General features: G+C 33.6%; 1 protein-coding gene across 4 annotated transcripts in view; it reads right to left on the reverse strand.

Moving 5' to 3' along the window:
• Positions 1 to 23630, reverse strand: part of LOC118193537 (ralA-binding protein 1-like) — a 125960-nt gene that overhangs the window by 43000 nt on the left and 59330 nt on the right. For all 4 annotated transcript variants that reach the window (XM_085807702.1, XM_085807701.1, XM_085807700.1 and 1 more), the window contains exons 11-12: positions 2402 to 2477; positions 2074 to 2281 (exon numbers count right to left, since the gene is read on the reverse strand). In XM_085807702.1, the coding sequence (XP_085663828.1) occupies positions 2074 to 2281; positions 2402 to 2477 (284 nt within the window). The remainder of the gene's footprint in view (positions 1 to 2073; positions 2282 to 2401; positions 2478 to 23630) is intronic.

Consider the following 23630-nt stretch of genomic DNA (forward strand, 5'->3'; position numbering starts at 1 on the left):
AATTAGATAAAAGTGAATTAATGCCTCAGATTCCCAACAATACTAAATGAAGTTCAGTAGAACAGTCCTATGAATATTTGTTAGATATAATTATTATTATATGCAACATTTGTTGAAATACGAATGAAACATCTGGTAAAGGCTGAGTTATAAACTGTACATATTATTTTAAATAATGTATGAAATGGAACAAAATCATTTGACTTGTTAATTGATATAATATACTAAAATATTATTATATAATGTATTGAAATACAAATGGAACATCTGCTAAAGGCTGAGTTATAAATTGGACATATAATTTTTAATAATGTGCGAATTGGAACAATTCACTTGTTCAATTCACATGTTTAATCAACTGAAAATTATTACTAGATGCACTCACTAGTTCACTGACAGGGCTGCTCTATCAACAACAATGGAATAATTTAGGAGGTCCTGGATAAATACTCAATAAACAATGGAACATCAGTATCACATTTTTTTTTTTAAACTTAGATGACTAATCCAAAGTTAGACTACGTTTAATTACTGGACAAGAAGGAAAACAGGGAGAAAAAGGTTCATGAGAAAGACCAAATTTCCAGTTACCATATATAAAACTGAACATCAAAGACACGCTTATCTAGAGTTCCTTTCTTTCCTAAAGATATCATCAAATGTTTTCTAGCAGAAAATGTTAAATGAAGACATCAAACACTGCCTATAGGATTCCGTAACTTCATGATATAGTTATACAGCTGCCCTCATACTTCTGCATCTAATGAAAGAAATTACTCCCTGCAGTACATCCTGAGCAACATTTTAGGTGATAAGATAGCCAAGTGATCAATGTGTTTGGGCATTCTTAACAGAACTTAAGAAGCAAAAGTCTGGCCTTTAAAAGGAAAAGAACTGATGGAAACAAGACATGAAATTTTGAAAGAATTTCTTTTATATAATTGCAAAAAATACCGTATATACCCGCGTATAAGTCGAGATATTTTGGAAAAAAAAAAAGTGGGGGGATCGACTTATACGCGGGGCCATAAAAAATTAAAAGAATCGGAAGTTCAAAAATTTCTTTATATAATGCAGTTGTTTTCTTCCCGCACTCAAATTGGACGACTTATCAAATAAGTCACTTACTTGAAGTAACTTCATGACAAATTATGTGACGAACTAATCACAGAGTTTCATGCTTTTGATTAGTTACCATCTGATTTGGAAGCAAAGGTTATGGAGTTTCAAAAATACATTATCAATGTAAAAAAAAGGGACTTCTTTTGAACTTTCCCAAATAGGGAATATGGACGAAACCCCCATGTGTTTCGATCTACCAGAAAATAAAACAATTGACTGCAAAGGCAGCATTTTGATAAAAACGACCGGGCACGACGAAGGCTCTAGTAGTGACTGTAATAATACAGAGTTCGAGACTGAAAATATGTATGATGACGAGCCAATGACGACAGAAGAGTTCTATGAAATGTTTGGCGAATCTGACCATGAATCGGACGTAGAAGGATTTTGATTTTGCTTATTTACCAAGGTATTTTTATCGTATATTTACTTTTTTTCTCAGATGATTTTGAATAAATGTAGTACTTAAAAATTTTTTTTCGAAGTTTCTCGATCGATTTCGGAAGTGGGGGATCGACATATACACGGATTTCTTATTTTCGACGAATTTTTTATGTTGAAGTGGGGGGGTCGACTTATACGCGGGTATATACGGTAATTATTTTTCATATGCTTCTTCTGCTACAAATAAACTGGCTGCTTAATGTGTCTAATTTTAATTTATGCATACTCTTCCAATTTTGACTGATTGGTAATGACTTTTTTTATTCTATTTTCAGTTCTTATATATAACCTATATTAAAAAATAGAAAGGGTGCTTAAAATTGTATCAAGATGTTAGGTTCCTCAGAATCCACACAGCTGTTCCATTATCAAATAATCATGGCAAAATTTTATGAAATCGAATGAGTCATATTTAAAAACAAATGTAAGTTAATATTACACAGTAAGTGTTCATGTAACACGAGCAAAAGTAAGTTTAAACTAAATAACACACAGAAAAGTTCTCACTTATAGAGTTGCTGATACTCGCTGACTTCCATTTTCAATCTTTCAATCTCTAACGTCTCAGAATTTAATTTTTGTTTCAATTCATCACACAAAAGCATGAGTTCATCACATTTCAATTGGAGTCTTCTTCCTTCTCGATGAAGAACAGGAACAGATTCATTTTTACACTGTGTGAAATTATCCGCACAGCGTTCCTGAAGCTGAGATGCTAGAAAGAAGCAAAGAAAATCCAAATAAAATTTCAATTATATTTTTAGAAGCAAGTAACAGAAACTCTCTTGATAGACACTGAAAACTAAAGCAATACATTCAATTGAGAAAAACTTACTAGACTTTTCAAATGTATCTACTACATGAACTTCCCTAGAGACACTTTTTTCCTCTGACTTAGATGGCCCCTCATCCTGAAAAAGACATCTATATAATTTTTGAAATAATAACTAAAATAATCTTTTATATATTAGTAGAACTAAACATATTCATTCTCCTCCCAAATACATACAAAAGATTGTATAAATATTTACGGTCATGGTCGACAGTTCATTAATAATGATAACATAGTAATACAATCACACCCGATATCAGACAGCTCACAGAATATTATAATTGGAATATTAAAATCAAAACTGGCAAAGAAAAATAAATAAAAATAAAAGTATAGGTATATTGGGTTGTTCTGAAACTTATTTCCCTTTTTTACCACCAAAGGGATTAGTTGTGTTTTTAACCAGCCAACGTTATTCTAACCATATCGTCTTTATATATTTCAAGGTTTATAGTTAAAAAATAGTTTCATTTTATGTAAGTGCTTTGTTTTGGTGTCCATCAAAAATGGAAAATCAAACACAGCATTTTTGGCATAGTTTTCATATTTATCATCGAAAAGGTAAGAACGCTGAACAAGAAAAATAAATAAAACAAATTAAAATAATAAAAGAAAAGATAGTAATTAATAAATTGTGCAAAATGTACGGAGATAATGTGCAGACAGAAGGCTAGTGCGTAAACTAGTTTGCAGAATTTCATTCCAGCAATTTTGCTGTCAAGAAGCAATGCGTTCTGGAAGGACAGTTGAAGCTGACAAAGACAAAATAAAGGTATTGATTGAAACAAACCTTTGAATAATAACATCAGAAATCATTAAAAGATTATATTTTCAACTTCAACTATTTATGATCATTGTGAAACAACTTGGTTTCATTTCTAAGTTCAATATATAAATTCCACAAGTTTTTCAAGAAAGAAATATATTCCATCGCATTGACATCTGCGATTTGCTTCTCAAAGGTCAAGAAAATGATCCCCTTTGGAAATGAATCATATCTGGTGATAAGAAATAGATTGTTTACAACCATGTGGAACACAAGTGTCCATAGCATGAAGAAGATGAATGAGCTCAAAGAACTTTGAAGGCTGCTGATATTAACCAAAAGAAGTGATGCTCTCTCTTTGGTGGGATTTTAAGAGAACACTTTCTTTTAATGCTTCCACCAAAAAATTCTGATATTCATTCAAAAGTGAACTGCCATCAGCTGGACAAATTAAGTGACACCACCCTACAGAAAAGGCTAGAAATGATCAACAGAAAAGATGTAGCATTTCATTATGTTAATACCAGATCTCACTTAAGTTTAATAAATCATCAGAAGCTGCTAGAGTATGGATGGAATATGCTACATTACATACAATACTCGCCAGATCTGGCACCCTCAGATTATTAATCATTCCAGCCCTTACAAAGTTTTTTAAATAGTAAAGCATTTGCTTCAAATGAAGATGTAAAAATCATTTACGTCAGATTTTAACCAAAAATTACAACTCTTATGAGCATTGAAATATAAAAGGTTAATTTAATAATATATTTAAGTATTATAAAAAAAATTCCTTTGAAAAGAAAATGAAATTACTTCCTGAATAATCCAGTATTTTTTATGAGCTGTAATGGAGTTTTGTAATCAACAGCTTCAGTCAGCTTTTAAATACTGAAAGAATTCTATACTTTACTGAAATGTTAATGCACATACAAAGACTTTTCAAAGCACATACAAAAAAATTTTCCCTCCAAAGGAAAATGAAGCTTAATAAAAGAAATCTAATTAAATACTTTTTTTAGAATATTGATAAATCAAATAATATGACAAATATTAACATTAGTTAAGTCAGATTATGGAAGAATTCTAAATAATATACCTTATTGTAAAATCGTTTTCCTTCCCTCTTATTAAATGATCAATACGTGGGCATATTTCTTACCAGAAAATCCTCATTTATGTATGTAAAAAAAGGAGGAGGTGAAATTATTTTCTGCTGAATGTCTGAGTGTTCGAGAAAAACTATTTCTTTCATTACTTTTAATTTCCTCCCCCCCCCGAAAGCAAAGAGAAAATTTTGAACTATAAATTTACTAGGTTGTCAAAAAAAAAAAAAAAAAAAAAAAAAAAACATACATTTGAGGGATAAATCTGGACTTCCTCCTACACAAAATTTAACGTTTAACACAGTAAGGGACAAACTTTTATTTCTTTCTTATAACCAGATTTTTTTTTACATCTGAGTTTCTTACAACAGGTCATCTGGATTTGAAGCAACAGTTAATATAACTTATCACATTTCCCATTCTTTACTGACAATAACATATTACAGAATTTTTCAAAGAACAAAACTTCTTGATGATTTCAAACAGGTCAATCTTATTTGATCTTCTCAATGATGATTTTTTAAGTTACACATAAAATGCATTTAGTGCTCTTGAGTTGTGTATGCTGAAGCAAAATAAAATGCCTCAGGTAGAAAAAAAATTAAAAATAAAATATAATGAACATGTGGGCACAGCAACTTTGACAGACAAGAGAATTTTTAAAAAATTTACTCATATCTTAATGATGAAATGTAAGAAATAATTTTCTCTCAAAGAAATTAATCCAAGGAGACAGGGAGTTGAAGGTTAACACGGTATTCTCATGTTTCTACACCCTACATGCAAATAACTATTTACAATAAAATCATAACTTATACGGAAGGAATAGAAATTTAAATGTCTAGTTTCTTTTTAAAAACTTAATACAGTCAAAAGTCTTTAATCCTGATGTCCATAATCCGGAATGATCTATAATCCGGACCTCAAAGCTACAAACTTTCTGCGCAAGCGTTTACGCATGCGCATAATATTTTTTTGCAGGTGCATACTATGTTTACGCATGCGCGTTTAATATATAACGAACGGTATTAGTTAAGCTAAAATTATCTAAGTCAGTTAAGGTTGCAGATTGCATTGTTCCTTAATCTTCTAATTGGGTCCGGCTTATTATTTTTTGCAGATTGTTAGAGCAATTTTATAAAAGTAAGCTTGAACTTTCGAAAACGTCAAAAAAATTTCGATTCTGGAGCTGCCAAAGGATCTACAAAGCGAAAGCATGTTTCGATGTCCATCAAACAAAAAGTGGAATTGCTGCAAAAAATGGATAAAGGCATATCCTTTGTTTCTCTAACCATTCCGAAATCTGTTTATCAATTTAACGCTGCTCTGCGGGGGAGGGGGGAAACGTCGCGGCGCGCAATGAACTGGAAGTTGATCTATCAACACCTTATAATCAGGGCAGATGTTTTTATTTTATTCGGCTTATATAATTCCTTACTAAATGTAGTACAGGGTTATCCAAATTAAACTCCCCAACTCAGAGGCCTGTGCAGAGTGTTGTATGGGTCATAATGTGATGAAATTTTATAAACAGACACTTCAGATCATGCGCTCGAGATTTATTACACACAAAAAAATTAGTACAAGAAGTTGCCAATAGGTGCCGCTGTAACACTAGTAATGTGCATATTGCACCAACGTGATTTGTAGAAATAAAGCATCTGCGCTACGTATCCAAAAGACGAGCCCTACAAAAGTGGAAGACAGGCCTTGCACAGGCAGTTGTTTCCAGCTCGCTGATGCACAATGGCGACTTTGAAAGACAAAGCTCTGTTAGTGAAACTTTTCTACCAGAATGACGAGAACTCCTGTGCTGCAATAAGAGCATTCCGTTGGCTGAAGATTTTACGCCGAAGACCAATGACACCACGTGCTCTACGAGACATGATGAAGTTCGAAAGAATGGGACAGCTGGGAATTTTACCAGGTAGAGGACGACAGGTTGTGGAATCTGCACGCGTAGAAGACGTTGCTTTGGCGGTCGTGGACCCCACTAGCCAATCGCCACATGGTGTTGTCAATGTGCCAACTGTTTCTCGTGCTGTTGATATGCCCTATATGACCGTCTGGCGTGTGATGCTTCGAATCCTCGGTTATTTTCCTTACAAAATCCATAGTTGTCCTCACCTGTCCTTTTACTGATCCTGTAGTTCGGGAAACATTTGCGTTGCAGTTCCTTGCCAGAATGGAAGTCGATGCTGCTTGGCCGTGGAACATCCTTTGGACGGATGAGGACCATTTTTCCCTGAATGGTCAATTGAATACGCACAGCTGCCACATTTGGGCAAGTGAAAACCCGCGTGCAATCCATCAAGTGCCCTCGAACCCTCCAAAGGTTACTGTATGGTGCGGTTTTACTGCAACATTCGTCAATGGACCTTATTTTTTTTGAAGAGGTGACTCCAACAGTTCAAAATCTGCTCTGTCGTGGCATTCAACAGGTGTTACAAGCAACTTTTACCGATGCACGTGTGATTAGCCGCTGTTTCCCTACAGCTTGGCCTCTCCGCTCGCCTGATCTCACGCCATACGACTTTTGGTTATGGGTATTCTTAAAGGATCGGGTCTACCGAGAACACCCAGCCACCTTGGCACATCTGAAAGACGCAATTATTTGACATGTTCGTGGAATTAACGTGGACTTACTGCGTTCCGCTGTGGAACACACTGCTTTGCGAATGGAAAAAGTTGTGGAGAACCATGGCACACATATAGAACACCTGTAGAATGTCTTGTTGATCTGCAGCGCCACCTATCGGCAACTTCTTGTACTAATTTTTTTTTGTTTAATAAATCTTGAGCGCATGATCTGAAGTGTCTGTTTTTAAAATTTCATCACATTATGACCCATACAACACTCTGCACAGGCCTCTGAGTCGGGGAAATTTAATTTGGATAACCCTGTATTTCATCTCGATGTACTCCGTCTTTGATATGATTTAAATCAAATTCCGTCATTATAAATATCACGAATACACATCAAATAGTTTTCTGGTTGCAATTTTCTAATTTCGACTATGCGTAATGTATGCTTTACGCATGCGCGCGTTGAAAGAAATGTTTAATAAAGTAAACAAGTAAATATTAAGCTTTTTCTTGTAAATTTTAATACCCTTTAGATCATAATTGTTCTTTATTTCATAAATTACAGCTTCATATTTTTAATTTTATAATTTCTGCATGCCATCTTACCAGATTTAAACTGATGGTCTAGAATCCGGAAAAATAAGAATAATAATCCGGAATCGCCAAAGTCCCAACGAGTCCGGAAAAACTTTTGACTGTACACATAAAGAAAGCATGGAAGATGCTTTTCGAATTTGAATGATATTGCAAATTAGTTCACAGCGATAATTAATCTTTTATTTGTATACAACTAAATTTTCCTAATTTAAAATTTAAATTAGCCTTACATGAATGAGAGAATATTTGTTAAACTCAAATATATATATATATAGAGAGAGAGATATTGGAATTTCCCTTTTTGGAAAAAAGTTTCAGTTTTCCCGGACTTTTTTTTTTTACAACAGTTTACATTTTGCTGACCATTTCTCATTTTTTTAATATGATATTTAGGGTTCTCCAAGCTAGTATGAGGCCTGTGAATTTAATGTAAAAATTAAAAACAAAAAAGTGCACATGAAGCTAGGAAGGATACGACCTATAATCTGCAAAATTTCTCGATAGTGCAATCCTTTCCCATGCTATGTGGATTATCAGAATTCTAACGTATTTCAAAGATGGACTTACTTCAATATTAAAGACTAAAATTCCAAGCTTTTAAAACTTATTATGATGAATACAGTACAAAGTCTTTAATCCGGACATCAAAGCTACAAACTTTCTGCGCATGCGTAAACACATAATGCGTTTACGCATGCGCATAATACATTTACACATGCGCATAATAAGTTTACGCATGCGTGTTTAATGTATGGCGGATGGTATAAGCTAGGCTAAAATTATCTAATTATCTATTTCAGTTAATGTTGCACATTGCGTTGTTCCTTAATCTTCTAATTGGATCCGGCTTATTATTTTTTGCAGACTGTTAGAGCAATTTTATAAAAACTAAGCTTGAACTTTCGATTATGTCAAAAAGAGTTTCCAATTCTGAAGCTGCCAAAGGATCTACAAAGCGAAAGCATGTTTCGATGTACCGCTTCCGATAGTGAAGAAAGTGACAGAGAGGTTATTGAAAACGAAAAAATTTCCATTGACAAGTCAGTCGGTATTCTCAACACAGCAATTACAGGACTTGAACAGTGGAACTGAACAAGAAACTATGTCTGTTTATAGAATTAAAAGTATTAGCACAAAAAACGAAGCAACTTAAACAACTTACATTGAAAGAAATGTTTAATAAAGTAAACAAATAAATATTAAGCTTTTTTTTTGTAAATTTTGATACCCTTTAGATCATAATTGCTCTTTATTTCATAAATTACGGTTTCATAGTTTTAATTTTATAATTTCTGCATGCCATCTTACCAGATTTAAATTGATGATCTATAATCCGGAATCGTCGAAGTCCCGACAAGTCGGGATTACAAACTTTGTATATTATAAAATCATGCACTGCAAAAATTCTGAAGTTTTTTCTATTATTTGGTATTTACATTTCTTGACAATATGAAACTCCTATTTTAACTTATTTGCAGAACCAGGAAGACTGACATTGTTACATGTAACCTTCATTAAAAAGGTCACATGTATATTTTGCATATTATACACAATATTTGCATAAGATATCCTAATAACACTCCACGAAAATGAGGAATTCTGATATTTCATTTCAGAGCAAACCTCTCTCTCTCTCTTTTTTTTTTTTTTTTTTTTTTTTTTTTTCAGTAGTGAAGTTTTACACTAGCTATTATTTTTTCTTCAAACTGTTTAGAGTTATTGTTCTCTTGGGAAAGAAAAAGGAGAGAAAAAAAAAAGAAAAAGAAAAGAAAACGGAAAAAAGAAGAAAAAGAGAGAAGAAAGAACCTTGCTTAGTGTATCTCACAAACCAGGCACATTCTCAAGTTAGTCAGTTTCACCACTATGTAAAACTTGCATTTCAGCCTAACCTGACTTAAATTAAATTTAAAAAAAAAAAATGCAGAATATTAAAAAAATTTTGGAAAGTATTTTTTGGTCAACTCTGTTGTTTAACATTGCTGCTCCATAAGGAAAATTACAGTCTCTTTTCAGAAGAGAAACATGATTTGATAGGAATTTAGTGATCTTGTAAGTTGAAGCAGCTACATTATAGAATGCTGAACAAGAAATACAGGATGGAAATAATGACTGTAATAATGCATTTTATAGGCATTCATACTTGCCAACCTATAACACTCAAAAATCAGGAGATTTTTTACAATGTTAAAAAGACTTTTTAAATGATAACATCTTAGAAATTACTGGAATTAATTTAACATCTTAGAAATCAGTTTCTTTTAACATCTTAGAAATTACTGCAACAGTTCAAGTTAAATTAAATGAGTCATATAGTAGATCTGCAAATCATTGATTTAAATGTAAGGGGGGAAAAAATGATAAATTGAAGAATTTACTTGTGTCTAAAAATAAGAAAATTGAACTGTAACTAAAATAAGAAAATTGAGTCTCTGATTAGGATAAGATTTAATTTTAATTGTGAGGAATTTGAATAAACTTGTATTTTAGTCTGGAAACCTATTACTTATGTTTTCTTTATATCTTTTATGTGTTTTCTTATATGTATATTGATTTTACATCTTGTTTATACGATCCTCTCACGGCACGGTCCCAGATGCATTTACACAATGCAATGCACTATTTTTTTTACTTATACGATCACTAGAAAAGTGTGGAAATTATCTAACTCTTAAGAGTTTAGTTCTCAGTTGATATTTAGTTAGTTACGGTTTTCCCTGTCTGTTTCTGCATTAGTTTCCTCCCTAAGAGGAAGTAGAAACAGAACATTGGTGCCATGACCTCTGCTTAGTGAAGGATCGAATCAGTAACTGATTTTGAATTTATTTTGTATAACCTACTGTTTTAAGAAGGTGTTAAATTCTATGTGTGAGGACTAATTAAGGTTTTGATTTGAATTATGTTTGCTTACTGGCTATTACAGGATGTTCATTCTCTCATTTAATTTAGGAATTGAATTTAAGGTTAGGTAAACTGTTTTGATATAAAATTAACTAAAAAGATAGTGTTTTAGTAGGTGTGATTCGATGATTTCATACTGTGCATTATATTTTGCAGTATTATTTTGAGAACTGCCAGTTGAATTGCTGAACGGTGCAGAAATTACTTTATTTTTCTCAAACCTATTGTTAGCAATGGAAGTAGTAACTACACCTCCATTTACTTTAGGTATTTTATAACTTTCAATAGAGCCCATTATCTTAACTCTTGAAGCATTTATTTCTTCTTTAAAAAATGCAAGAAGTGGGTTCCATTGATCGAGGATTCTAGATAAGCATTTCTTTAAAGACAACCAGCGTGTACACACATGTTTCAAAATTTTTCTCATTTCAGTATTATGCAGCTGTTTGAACTGTTTCAATTTTTCCTTCCTTTTAGAACTCCTTTCAAGATAATAATAAATATCAACAATGTGTTCATCCACATTTATTGGTAAAGAAGCTTCCCCCTTTTTAGCTGCTAAATTTAAGAGGTGGCAGGTGCACCTCATAATCTGCAAATCTGAATTTTCCTTTCTTAAGATGCCTGCAACACCAGTCTTCAAGCCAACCATTACTGGTGCATTATCAGCACCAAGTGCTGAGCAATTATCCAGAGGGACTGCATTTTCTTTTAAAGTTTTAATAATTAGCTGTGCCATATTAAAGCCTGTCAAATGTCCTTCTAAAGTGGGGACAGAAAGTAAACTGCACTCAATTAATGAAGATTCTGGATTAAAAAAAGAAACAACAACTGGATACAGTTTTGAATTGGTATTATTGCTTCCATCTGTAGAGAGGCAGAACAGAGCTGTTTTAATGCAATCAATAACTGAAGATTTATTTTTCAAACACATTTCTTTAACAATTGCACCTGTTTTGGTCCTTGCACTTGAGTATTTCTTAGCGATTTCTCGGGGAAACATTTTTCTAAATAAAGCTGCAGCGTGATCCGATGCATTCAGTGGCAGGCTGTGCTCCAGTAAAAAGGCAGAGAACAGACATTCTGCATTAATCACTTTTTGGCCCTTTGTTTCCAAAGAAAAATTGAATTTTTCGTTTTTTTCAAAATAACTCATGTTGTCCTTGTGTTTTTGTGTACGCACATGTTTGAGAACATCCGCCCTTCCACCATGCGAAAAATCGCAACGACAGATGGTAACCATCGCAAATTTATTACATTTCCTTGAGAAAATAATGGAAGGAAAGTCAACTGTGTACGATTTTTGAAAAGTACACGAGTATTTAACCTTTCTCGCAGACATAATAAAAGATGATAATTTCTAAAACTATTTTTGAAGGCACGTGTACTCACACAACTCAGGACAAGATGAACAAAATAACGAAAATAACATCCAAATAACAACCATGAGCTTGCTTTGTGCTCATTGGCTAATATATGCCAGATGACACGCAATGGAGCTCAATGCCCAATGGAGAACTGGAGAACGAGGTTTCTGGATACGTATGCTCTCGCTCACAAAGCAGAAATTCTCATCTGATTCACAAAGTTTTGTTTTGGATATAATCTAGTGAAAATTCAATTGCTTTCAGACGTCCAAAATCACTTTTGGGGGGGGGGGTCAAAAAAGCAAAGTATTAAGCCAAGTTCCATAAAAATCATGAGAAATATTAAGAATAAGAAAAAGTCGGGAAAAATATATTGTAAATCGGGTTGGTGGGAGAGTGGTAGAAAATCGGGAGTCTCCCGCCTTAATCGGGTTGGTGGGAGAGTGGTAGAAAATCGGGAGTCTCCTGCCTAAATCGGGAGAGTTGGCAACTCTGGGCATTAATACATATCCATTCAGAAAAAAGATGAATAATAGATATATTTTTATATTAGCTAAAGAAAGAAAGAAAAGAATAACTATCAAATACGGAATTCTTTTCAAATATTCATGAGTTATATTCACAATAAATTATTAGCATTGAAAATTAAATTTATTACTACTTAGCAGTGTTTTTGCATCCATGCAAGCTATAGAAAATGCTATTTTAAAATGCACTTAACATTTTTAGTAAGTAAGTAATTTAGTGTTACTAAGAGAACTAGTTTAAATAAATTTTTTTTAAATATACATACATGTACTTAGATTATGATATTTCATCATAAAGATACATTTAAAGTATACTTTGCACATTTTAAGCTCTGGAATCATCTGAAACCTAATTCCTTGCACGTGTAATCCCCCTTCCCCCCCAAAAAAGAAAGCTTATATTTCTACAGGCAAAGAACTATTATCCAAATGACAAATACTCATTCTCGGAAACAAAGAAAATTCAATCCCTAATTGTTGACACCCAGATATCATTAAAATACAAGGTTTGTCCAAGCATTAAATGCTTCCAAGATGCAATAGAGTAACTACATAATGCTAAATCTGACCATATTTTACATAATCACTAGTTTCTTGATTATTAAAATGTGACAAGCTTAGAAACCTTGAAGATACACTGTCATTGAACATATGTATGAAAAATATAATATAAATGAAATTTAACATTGGTCCATGTTATAAATTTCTGAACTGTATGATTAATAGGCATATGCTACAGCAATACTTATATTATTTTCACTAGAAAATGCTTTAATATTCTACTATTTCTCTCAAAAATTAAAAATATGCATGTAATATTCATATCCATTTAAATATAAGTTCCAGCAACTATCACACTTTTGAGAAGAGATTTTTCAGATTTCCCAGTCCTTTAAAATTTTATGCCATGAGCCCCATTTCCATTGAAACCTGTGCATAAATTTGGTTTTAAGCATTTCTCATTATAACACTGTGATATCATGTAGCATTTAACTGAGAAGTACTATACTTCATTCACATATTTACATGAGGGATTCTCAAGTGAAGGGGGAGAATTTCACAGTTTTAGTGGAGGGTTTTGGAATCTCATTTAGAAAGACTAACAACTGGACCAAGAGGCCTCCTGGACTGGAAAGTTTAATGCAAGTAGTAACAGGGAAAAAAAAAAAAAAAAAAAAAAAAAAAAACCATAAAATACATTTTTCTATTACAGTCATCAAATTACAGAAAAAAGAAACATTTCCTTGACAAAAACGCAAACAGATCTAATAAAATAATTATCAATAATATAGCAAAAACCTTTTACACTCATTCTTTGTTAATCATGTGATTTCTTTTACTCTCCTATTGTGAGAACACTAAGGCTCCCATCAGGGTGGGTGACCCATATTCACACTTATGCTTAAATTCATGTTTTACTTTGCACTGGTCATTTATCTGACATTTTTACCTCTTTCAGTGAACTTATTTGTTTACAGGCATTTAATCTCCAACATTTATAATCATGTTCTCCTCAAGTACCTTTTTCTAAACACATTTTTATCATATTTGGACATTTCATACCTAAGACAGCCTTACAAGTGATAATAGAAGATAAAACTAAATTCAGATATTTAGTGTTAATTCACATCCATTGTCATTTCTGGAAAAAACGGACATTGTAGGGTTATTTCTAGCAAAGCTCTGATGAATGATTTTGCAAAACACAGTTAAACCAATATTTGAAGAATATACTTTTGACACACAGGACAAAAGCTTTTCTGAGCATTATGGGAACTCACTTAAAAAGATGAAGCTGGACTCAGAAAATGCATTCTGTAAAATAAATCATAAGGTTATAGAAGTTTCATATGTTGTGATGCTTATTTATCAAAGCAGAAAAAAACATATTAATTCGGGTGAAATTCGAACAGACTTTTAAAACAGCAGAAACAGCACTGAAAAACAGATCACGAGAAAAATAAACTTGCAGGAATTTCCCCATCAGAAAGTATTGTTTAATAAAGAATCAGCCATAAGGCCATATATATTAGGGATCAAGTAGTTGGGAACATAAGAATCTTCAGTATTTGGCTTATCTTTAATTAAACTTGATGAATTGAGTGATGCAGTATTAGGCTGCTGCCCAGATGAAATAATGGTTAGGAATACTAAATGCCATACCAAAGGGCCTGGGTTCGAATTCTTGAGATGACATGTGTGTTTGTAAAAGCATAGTGGCTGTGTGGCAAAGGGGAGTCAAAATACATTCTCTTGAGAGGCTGGTGGTAGGAGACCCTAGGACCATACCTGGATGTATATAGAGGATATATACAGAGGATGTTCTTCCTGGGAATTCCATCTGAGGGAAAAGCTTAGCAACTAGCAAGGCCCAGTGATTCCTAATATGCCAGAGTTACATTATTGATACCATTAGTTGTTCCTCGGAATTCTAACCAGGGCACAAGATTAGCAATAAGCAAGGTCCAGTGATACCTTAACATGCCTGCGTGGATGCACAGATGCCATCCTTACTTCAACCAGTAGATACAGTATCGTGTTCCTGTTTGCTGATAATTACAAGGGTGTTTTCTCGGATTCATTTAAAGAGCAGTTCTATTTTACTGAACCTTGAAAATCAGAAACAGAGCTTTACATAATTTACAAAAGTCTTCATATTGTTTTGAGTTGAAAAAAAAATATTGTGGGACAAAGCCAATAGATGTTGCACAGGGGGAGTGTCACACATATTTTAAACAAAATTTGGATTTCATACATGTGTAAAAAGTGGTCTCCACAGCTGAAAGGAATTCATTGTGTAATACAACAGACACTGGACTCAAAAATACTTCCAGTTGCAATAGAAAAAGTTTTGGATGAGAAAAGTGAAGTTGTAAATTTTATCAAAAAGGCTTTAAACACATGGTCATTCAAGCAGTTATGAATCAAATGAATGCAGGCCATCATTGACTTCTTTCCCATATAAATGTTTGGTGACTTGAGAAAATGTGATTGCCAAAGTGTTCTTAGATATGGCTAAGATTATTTTTTGAAATTCTATATAAGATAGCACGTCTCCTAGGAGGAATATCAGAAAAGTTTTACAACTTGCCTATTTGTTTTAAACACATTTAATCAATTACTTAATGTTTAAAACTATTTATTTTAAACATTAAGTAATTGAAAATATTAAAATTCTAAATGCAAAGAAAGAATACAAATAGCATAAAATTCATTAATTTCTTGAAAGTTTTTGTAAGCAAACTGGAAATAAAGGCTTAATTTTAAATACTTTTTAGTGTTTAATGAAGTGTCATTAGTTTTTGATTCTTGTAGGACAGAACTTATTCCCATTTATTAAAAATTATATATATAATTTTGTAGCATTTGAAAGCAATATAAATTCAATTTGGTTGCTATTTTCCTGAACTCAGAGAATGATTGTTTGAATTTCATAAGAATTCATTCAAAGTTTCTCAATGAATGTCAAGATGAAGATCAATGTAGCTAGTCGGTATGGTGGTCAGGGAAGCTGACTGTGATGCTGAAGGGCCTGGGTTCGAATCTCGGAGAAGCATGGTTGTAACTGTCCGTCCCCTTCATAGGAAAGGCAATGGTGGCCCACCTATTAGGTGCTTCCATAATAAAGAGACCACCACATCTGGCCTTCTATAGATTAATGGACTGGTTACATTTCTAATTGTTCACAATCTGCCATTGGGGGGGAAAAAAAAGAAAAGAAACCAATTTAAGGGTGAGAGCTGTGGTCAGTGAGGAATCAGTCATAATGTTTTTGTCCTTTATGTGCGGATCTTATTGAAACACATCAGAAAGAACTACCTATGCATTGCTACCATCTGTGTCAACATATCTTCGTGCGTCATGATTTTTTACCTCTATTACAAACAAAGACAAAATAGTGAAACAGAGCAGACACTGAAAATGACTTGATTCAGGAGATGTTTTCTCTTGCCCAACATAAACTGGCACCTCAGATCAAGGGGGCACAAACAATCGGTCATCTTGCATACAGCCTGTATTGTGTGGGCGTCTGTGCACTGTAGTAGGTGAGATTCTTTTTCCTGTTGACCCTAAATGATCTGCCATGAGCTGAGGCACAGTAATGTTACTCCTCCTTCATGTCAAAAGAGTTAAATAATGGTCTCGTGCAGGTGTTGTAACTCTAGGTCTGCCTGAAACATTTCTTCTAGATACAGAATTCTCGGATTCAAACTGATTCCACAGACGGTGGACCACACTAAGAGAGCTATTGATATGTCTAGCAGTATCAGCTTGTGACATCCCCATTTCCATCCATCTGATCACCCACCACAACGAATCGGGCTAACGACTTCTCCATAACATTGATAGACTCTCCTGGATATTGTCTACGAAACTGTAATAACAACTGAAGATCAAAACTCGTGAACAAAAATTAGACTTTTTACATTTTTTCTCAAACTCCTATATAAGTATTCATTTTTATATAACAAAAATCTATTATTTTTGCATATATTTTCTTAAACTTCGTTACTGTCATGCATATGAACTGTGAATTTAAACCTTACTGACATTTTTGCAATGTTGAGCTTTGAAAAATATGCTGTTCCTTAATTTCTGGAGGGCAATATATAATATTTTTTTAATAACATTTTTAAACAAACTAACTTGTAATGCTTCTAAACTTTCATGAAGTAGCCTAGGATTTACCTGAAGTATGAATATTTCTTAGAACATCTTTCTCTTTTTCGATCTTATAAAAGTCCATGCAATTTTCATCAAACTTTATTTTGGTGAGTAGCATACCCTTCAAAGTGTCCAGTTTAAGCTGTGTTTTATCACTAATCCAAAAACTGTTGATAACGCTAAATACTCACTGAGTTGCAGCAACCACTGGATTTTCAAGGAATTTTAAATAAGCACGAGACACTTTTCCCAGGACTGAAAATAAGCCTTCAGTCTTAAAAACATTTAGCGTACCCTTTCAATGGTGGGAAGTAATGCTAACCATCTTGTTTGTGAATAACCCTAGTAGCATTGAAATATTGGTTTCTATGAAGTTTAAGAAATTTACAATATTTCTACTCTAACAATATAAGATTTAAAGTATATCTCAGAAATAATCATTTCTATATCAACTAGCAGAACATCATTTGATGTTAGTGTTATGGATAATATGCACTGCACATCCAACTCCAATTAAACCATTTATAAGGTTTTATTTCAGTTTAACAAAAACATTATTTTGTCCACATCTATCTGCTCCTCTAAAGATAGAATTTGTATTATCGGGACAAAGAACAATAACCTTTTTCTTTTCAATTATTTTCTTCAAGACAGATAGTTAAGTAGTTGCTGACAATGTTGAGTGTTTTACCAGGTAAGGATTTAAATTATAAAATTTTTATGCTGACTCCAATATCTAAATCTAACTACTACTGGAAAAAGTTTTATTTCTTTGTAATTGGATGCATCAGTTGAGATTGAAACAAATGAAAAGCATTAAAGCATGAAAACCTTTAGAATTACTGCTTCAGCCTTGGTTTGTGCACATGTAAATTTAGGCTCAAATACCACTCAATGCAGCTTGGATATACAATCCATAGACCTAAAGCAATGCTTGCATCAAACAGTATGGTATGAAAAAGTACCTTTTATGTACTGTAGTTAATTTTTTTTCCTTATCACCCATTTTTTCTCCTGTTTGAAGAAAATTCTTTAATGACGAGCTACATGCAGCTGCAAAACTTGACATTTTATGTTTATTACTACAGTCAAATACTGAAAATCCGCCAACTCCTGAAATCCGCATTGCCTCCAAAATATAAACATTGAGTTTATGGGTTCCGGAAACCACAACATAAAATACGAAATATTGAAGAAAAATTACTTACTGAATAATAACATCATAATTACCAAATAATAATGAGTCATAACGGAAATAGCAAATTATTGACATAATGAATTTTGTGGATACATTAAGAATATTTTAAATACCAGCGATTTTTAATACAATAGCAGATAAGAAACACACTCATGATTTTACTGCTTGCAACATTGAAAAACGTAAACACGTTGCATTGACGGTAATGCAAAAAGTGGAAATTCTGCAAAAGATGGAGGCAGGTGCTACTCCTCGCTTTATAGCAGAATCGTATGGAATAGCGACATGGACTGTGTATGATATACGGAAAAATAAAGAAAAACTGTTGAAATTTTACAGCAACAGTGATTCTAACACCGGAAATCTTTGCATGAGGCAAAATCAGAAAATCTTGATGCTGTGTTGCGCGTGACGAATATTAAAGGAAAGCTAAGCCGGAAAATTAAAAATACAAGAGCATGTGCATTTAACATTTAATAAATAAATATCTCTTTTTGATTTCGAGAAAGTTCCAGAAAATTCTCGTGCGCGATTTAAAATCTTATAAAAAAGAACACCTCTCAATTCGATTAGTTAGCTAGTTTGTTGTTGTTTTAAGAGTTTGTTTAGAAAACTGCTCTTGTTGACTGTAGCGAATTTGTGGATTAGCTTTCTTTAGCTGTTTTGAATTAAGTTCTCTTGAACGTTTGAGTAGTTAAAAGATAACTACTGTGAGATATTGTAATACTGCATGAATATCTGAGGAAATTTAAGCTTTTTTGTTGTGATAATAATAAATTGTGTTCATTTTTTCATCGGACTTGTGCATTCATTTCATAACGAACCGTATGCACACAACAATTTTTGGTGTTAGAAGTGGGATTCGAACCCACGCCCACAAGAGCAACTGAAGAACAATTGAGGCAGCTCCTCAGTGCTTTTGCTGCATTTCAAGCAAAGATAGAAGCTGGCCAAGCATCATTTAAAGAAGAAATGAAAGAGAAGATGATTGCTGGCCAAGAATCCGTTAAGGAAGAAATGAAAGCTATTCAAGCCGGTCAAGAAAAGATTGAAGCAGGTCAAGAAGAAAGGAAAAGGGAAATTACCTGCATAATAGAAAACAAATTTGAGGCTATGGAGGACAGAATGGACATGTTAAAAATAAAGTTGGACAAATTGAAGAAAAAGTTTCTTCCGTAAAGCATCAAATTGAAGAAAGAGTTTCTTCGGTGAAAGAAGAAATAGAAGAGAGAGTTTCTTCTGTAAAAGAACATATAGAGAAGAGAGTTTCTGACGTCGAACAACAAATTGATGATAAGATTTCAGCCGTTGCGAAAGAAGTTGATACTTTAAAGAAGATCGTAACGACTGCAGGGAACAATTCTGACAGTTTTAAATTTTTACCGATGCCTGCTCATCCTGTTTTGAAACTATCTACAGATACAGGGAAGACCTCCTGGCAAGTACACAAGACACAGTTTTCTATAGTGGCAGAAGCAAATGGATGTGATCCCCAGGCAAAGGCTTGTCATCTCGCTGCTTCTTTAAGAGCAGACGCAGCGGATATCCTGCAGTTTCTTCCCGAAAACCAAAGGACAGATTTCGAAGCTCTGTCCGGCGTATTGGAGCAATGGTTGGAGAGAAATTTTTGAAAGACTACAGTAGGCTTCAGTCAAAATCCCGTCAACAGAAGCCCATGGAAACACTCCAGGAGCTCACCACGGATGTTGAAAGGCTGTCCCATTTCGCCTTTGCAGAGTGCCCAATAGAAACAAGGGAAATCCTGTCCCTGCAATACTTCATCGACGTCATCCGGGATCCTGAAATACAGAAAGCTCTGCGAATGGCGGATGTTAAAGATTTGAAAAACGCTTTAGTGTACACCATGAAATTTGAGGCAGCCCAGCAAGCCACTCGTAGAGACCGCTACCCAGTCAGAGCTGTGCAAGTCCCCGAGCCAGTGGATCAATTGTTGGCTCATTTAGATGATTTATCCAGACAAGTCGACGCTTTGATATGGAGTAGGAGTGAGAACAAAGTGGCTCTAAGGTGTTGGAAATGTGGAGCTGAAGGGCACATACGACGGCATTGCAGAACACCCCAGGGCACGGATAATGAAACGGATGATGTGACAAGACCAGTGAATGCCTTGAGACGGAATATTGGTGAGGAGAATCCAACCCTAAAGTGCTGGAACTGTGGTATTGAAGGCCACATATGAAGGAACTGCAGAACACCCCAAAGCACGGAAAATAAGAAAAGCGGGTTAAACAGACAATTAAATGTCATGGGACCGAAAAGGAGTGACAAGAAACCAAAGTGTTGGTACTGTGAAGCTGAAGGCCATGTACGAAAGGATTGCAGAATACCCCAGGGTACGGAAAATAAGATCATTTCCCAGCAACAACGCAGGAAACAAATGAAAGGCCATATCGAGGAACGGAGGTTGCCAGATAATGAAAAAACCTTGTTTCAAAGTGTTCAAGATTTCTACAGTGAATGGCAACAGTAACGGACTGTCCATCAATGGGCATATCGATGGAGTTCCTTGCAATATGATTATTGACACAGGATCTAATGTTACCATCATTCGGAGAACCGATTCGACGAAAAGGTGTCAGGCCTAAATTACAGTCACGTTGGGATGGTCCGCACACAGTCCTAAACAGGCTGAATGATGTCATGGTTCAGATCCGTAAGTTTTCGAACTCTAAACCTAAAGTCGTTCATTACAACAGGTTAGCTCATTACTATGGCCATAGTACGTAGTGTAAGTAATTGTAAATAGTGTAAGACCATGGTCCTTTTTGTTTCTAATTGTGTATTTGATTTTATTTGTATTTAGTGTTTGATAGAATTTGATTTGTATTTAGTATTTGATTGCATTTACTGTTCATTTTTTTTTTGTTGTTATTGTAATGTAACGCTTATTATTGCATTTATGCCTTTAGTTTTAAATTTGGCTTTCTGTCCAGGGATTATACTGCCTGGGACAAACAGTCCTTGGGAAGAGGGCAGTGTTACGGATTTCATTTTTAAATAGCTAATGTTAGTTGAATTATAAATTAAATTGTTTTATTCCCCGTGCAGTGTAGTGCATGATGAATATTAAAGGAAAGCTAAGCCAGAAAATTAAAAATACAAGAGCACATGCTCTTGTATTTTTACACTCAACATTTACACTCAAGTGTAGCATCACGCGCTACACTGCACAGGGAATTAAAAAGTTTAATTTATAATTCAACTAACATTAGCTATTTAAATACGAAATCCGTAACACTACATTATCTGAAAGCATGTGGGGAAAAACTTTCAGCAGATAAAGATGCTGCAGATGAGTTTATTGATGAATTTTCTGCGTTAGTGGCAGAAGGAAATCTCAGCCCAGAACAGGTTTTTAATATGGACAAGACAGGACATTTTTGGCAATGTTTGCTAAGAAAGACATTTGTGACAAGTGAAGAAAGTGCAGGGGTGAAAGATGCTAAAGAAAGAGTTAGCATTTTATTGTGTAGCAATGCAGCTGGAACTTACAAATGTAAACCAGTGGTAGTGGGCAAGAGCACCAATCCTAGAGGTCTGAAAGGAGTAAAATCCTTGCCTGTGATTTATAGGAGTAATAAAAATTCCTGGTTCACAAAACAACTTATGACTGAATGGTTCATGGAGCATTTCATTAAAGAGGCTAGAAGGCAATGTAACAGTGTAGGGTTACCATCAAATTGCAAGATTTTACTGTTGTCAGACAACTGCTCTGCACATCCAGATACAACTATTTTAACATGTGATAATGTCATGGCCCTTTTTTTGCCCCCAAATACTACATCATTGATCCAAACAATGGACCAGGGCATAATACACAGTATTAAATGACACTATAAATCAGTTTCTGAAAAAATTTCTTTCAAATGACCATTCTGTTCTACTTTGTGATTATAAAAAAAAAATTCACCATCAAAGACTGCATTTATTTGTTAGCTGAATCATGGAATTCTGTTTCCCAAACAAAATTAGTAAATACCTGGCATAATGTATGGCCATATTCTCTGTTTATTGAAACTGAGAGTGATGACAGTGATTTTTTTGGTTTTAGGGTCAGTGCAGCAAGGATTAAAGAAAGAGAATTGCTTTTATTTTCAAAAGAAAAAATAAATGAGGAGGCTTTGCAAGAAGAAGATATTGTTGAATGGATGATGTGTTCAGATGAGCCAATGCTGGCATATCAGATGACTGATGATGAAATCATTGGCTCTGTTTTCAACTCGCCACAGCAAGAAGACAATTCTGACACCGACACAGACAGTGAATTTGATAGAAGTGAGAAAATATCTTTTAATGAGGGTCTGGAACTTGGTGAAAAATACCTACAATTTTTAGAACAACAAAGCTGTGTCACAGAGCAAGAGATTATTACTCTATATAATTTAAAAAAAAAAAAAAACTTACTCTGGAGCATCCTAAAGTTTTAAAATAAACCTTCATCAGACAAATGTTTTAAACATGTAGAAAAAATGAAATCTTTTATGCTTTTTTAATATCCCTTATTTTTATGTCTATTAAATACATCCCTAATAATTTTAAATATCCCTGTAAGCACTAATGTTAATGGTTGGTTAGTTGGTTGGTTATTTAATTACGACAAAGCCTGGAGGGCTATTTGCCTAAGGGGAGGGATGCCTTCGTGGAGGACTTTCTAAGGGAAAGTCAGGACAGGGACTGAAAATTCAGGACTGTCTCGGAAAATACAGAAGGTATGGTCACATTAGAAAAACACTTTTTTTTTTTAATTTACACTGCCGTAATACTGCATGGATGCTGATATTCTCTCAGCATCCATGCAGTATTATATCTATCATCATGAAATTAAAAATTCCTCAATGTAGAAAGCACACAAGCTGTATGGAAGGTACACTTTAATACAAAACAGGAATTGTATTGAAATATAGGTAGTCTCAAAGTTTTATTACCTCCATTTCTTGTGTTTATTAATTATTTAAAGCCTTAATAATGATTTTGTTTAAAGAAGTGAAAAGAATAAAGATTTACTTTAAATTTACATACATATTCTATTTTCTATCATACCTTCTATCATACCTTTCTATCATACCTCATACCTATAAATTATATGCAAGGCAACAACTTTACAGATGAAAAATAAAGTATCAGCTTTTGGATAATATGTTTCCAGTAAAAAATACTGAACAAGAGCAAAGCATTACTAGTATTTTGAATTTGAATTAGTAACTTAAAATAGTGGATATTACACACTTCCTGAAGTTTAAGTTATTAATATTATAAAATTAATTTTTATAATTAAAATATTTCATCTTCCTATATCATAAAAAGGTAATTTACTGGATTTTTTAAATCTGCATTTAAAAAATTACATTTATTCTGTTTTATGTTATATGAAAAGGAGATTACACGACAACATAAAATTATGACCTTATCTGCAATTTTGCTAGCAAGATTTTTCATATATGATATACATTAAGATTTTTTATATATGAAAAAGTACAGAATGCAAAATGGAATGATATATA

The sequence above is a fragment of the Stegodyphus dumicola genome, chromosome X1 (genome assembly GCF_044657685.1).
Source record: "Stegodyphus dumicola isolate Sdum_Otavi_A_Nest chromosome X1, ASM4465768v1".
Classification (NCBI taxonomy): domain Eukaryota; kingdom Metazoa; phylum Arthropoda; class Arachnida; order Araneae; family Eresidae; genus Stegodyphus; species Stegodyphus dumicola.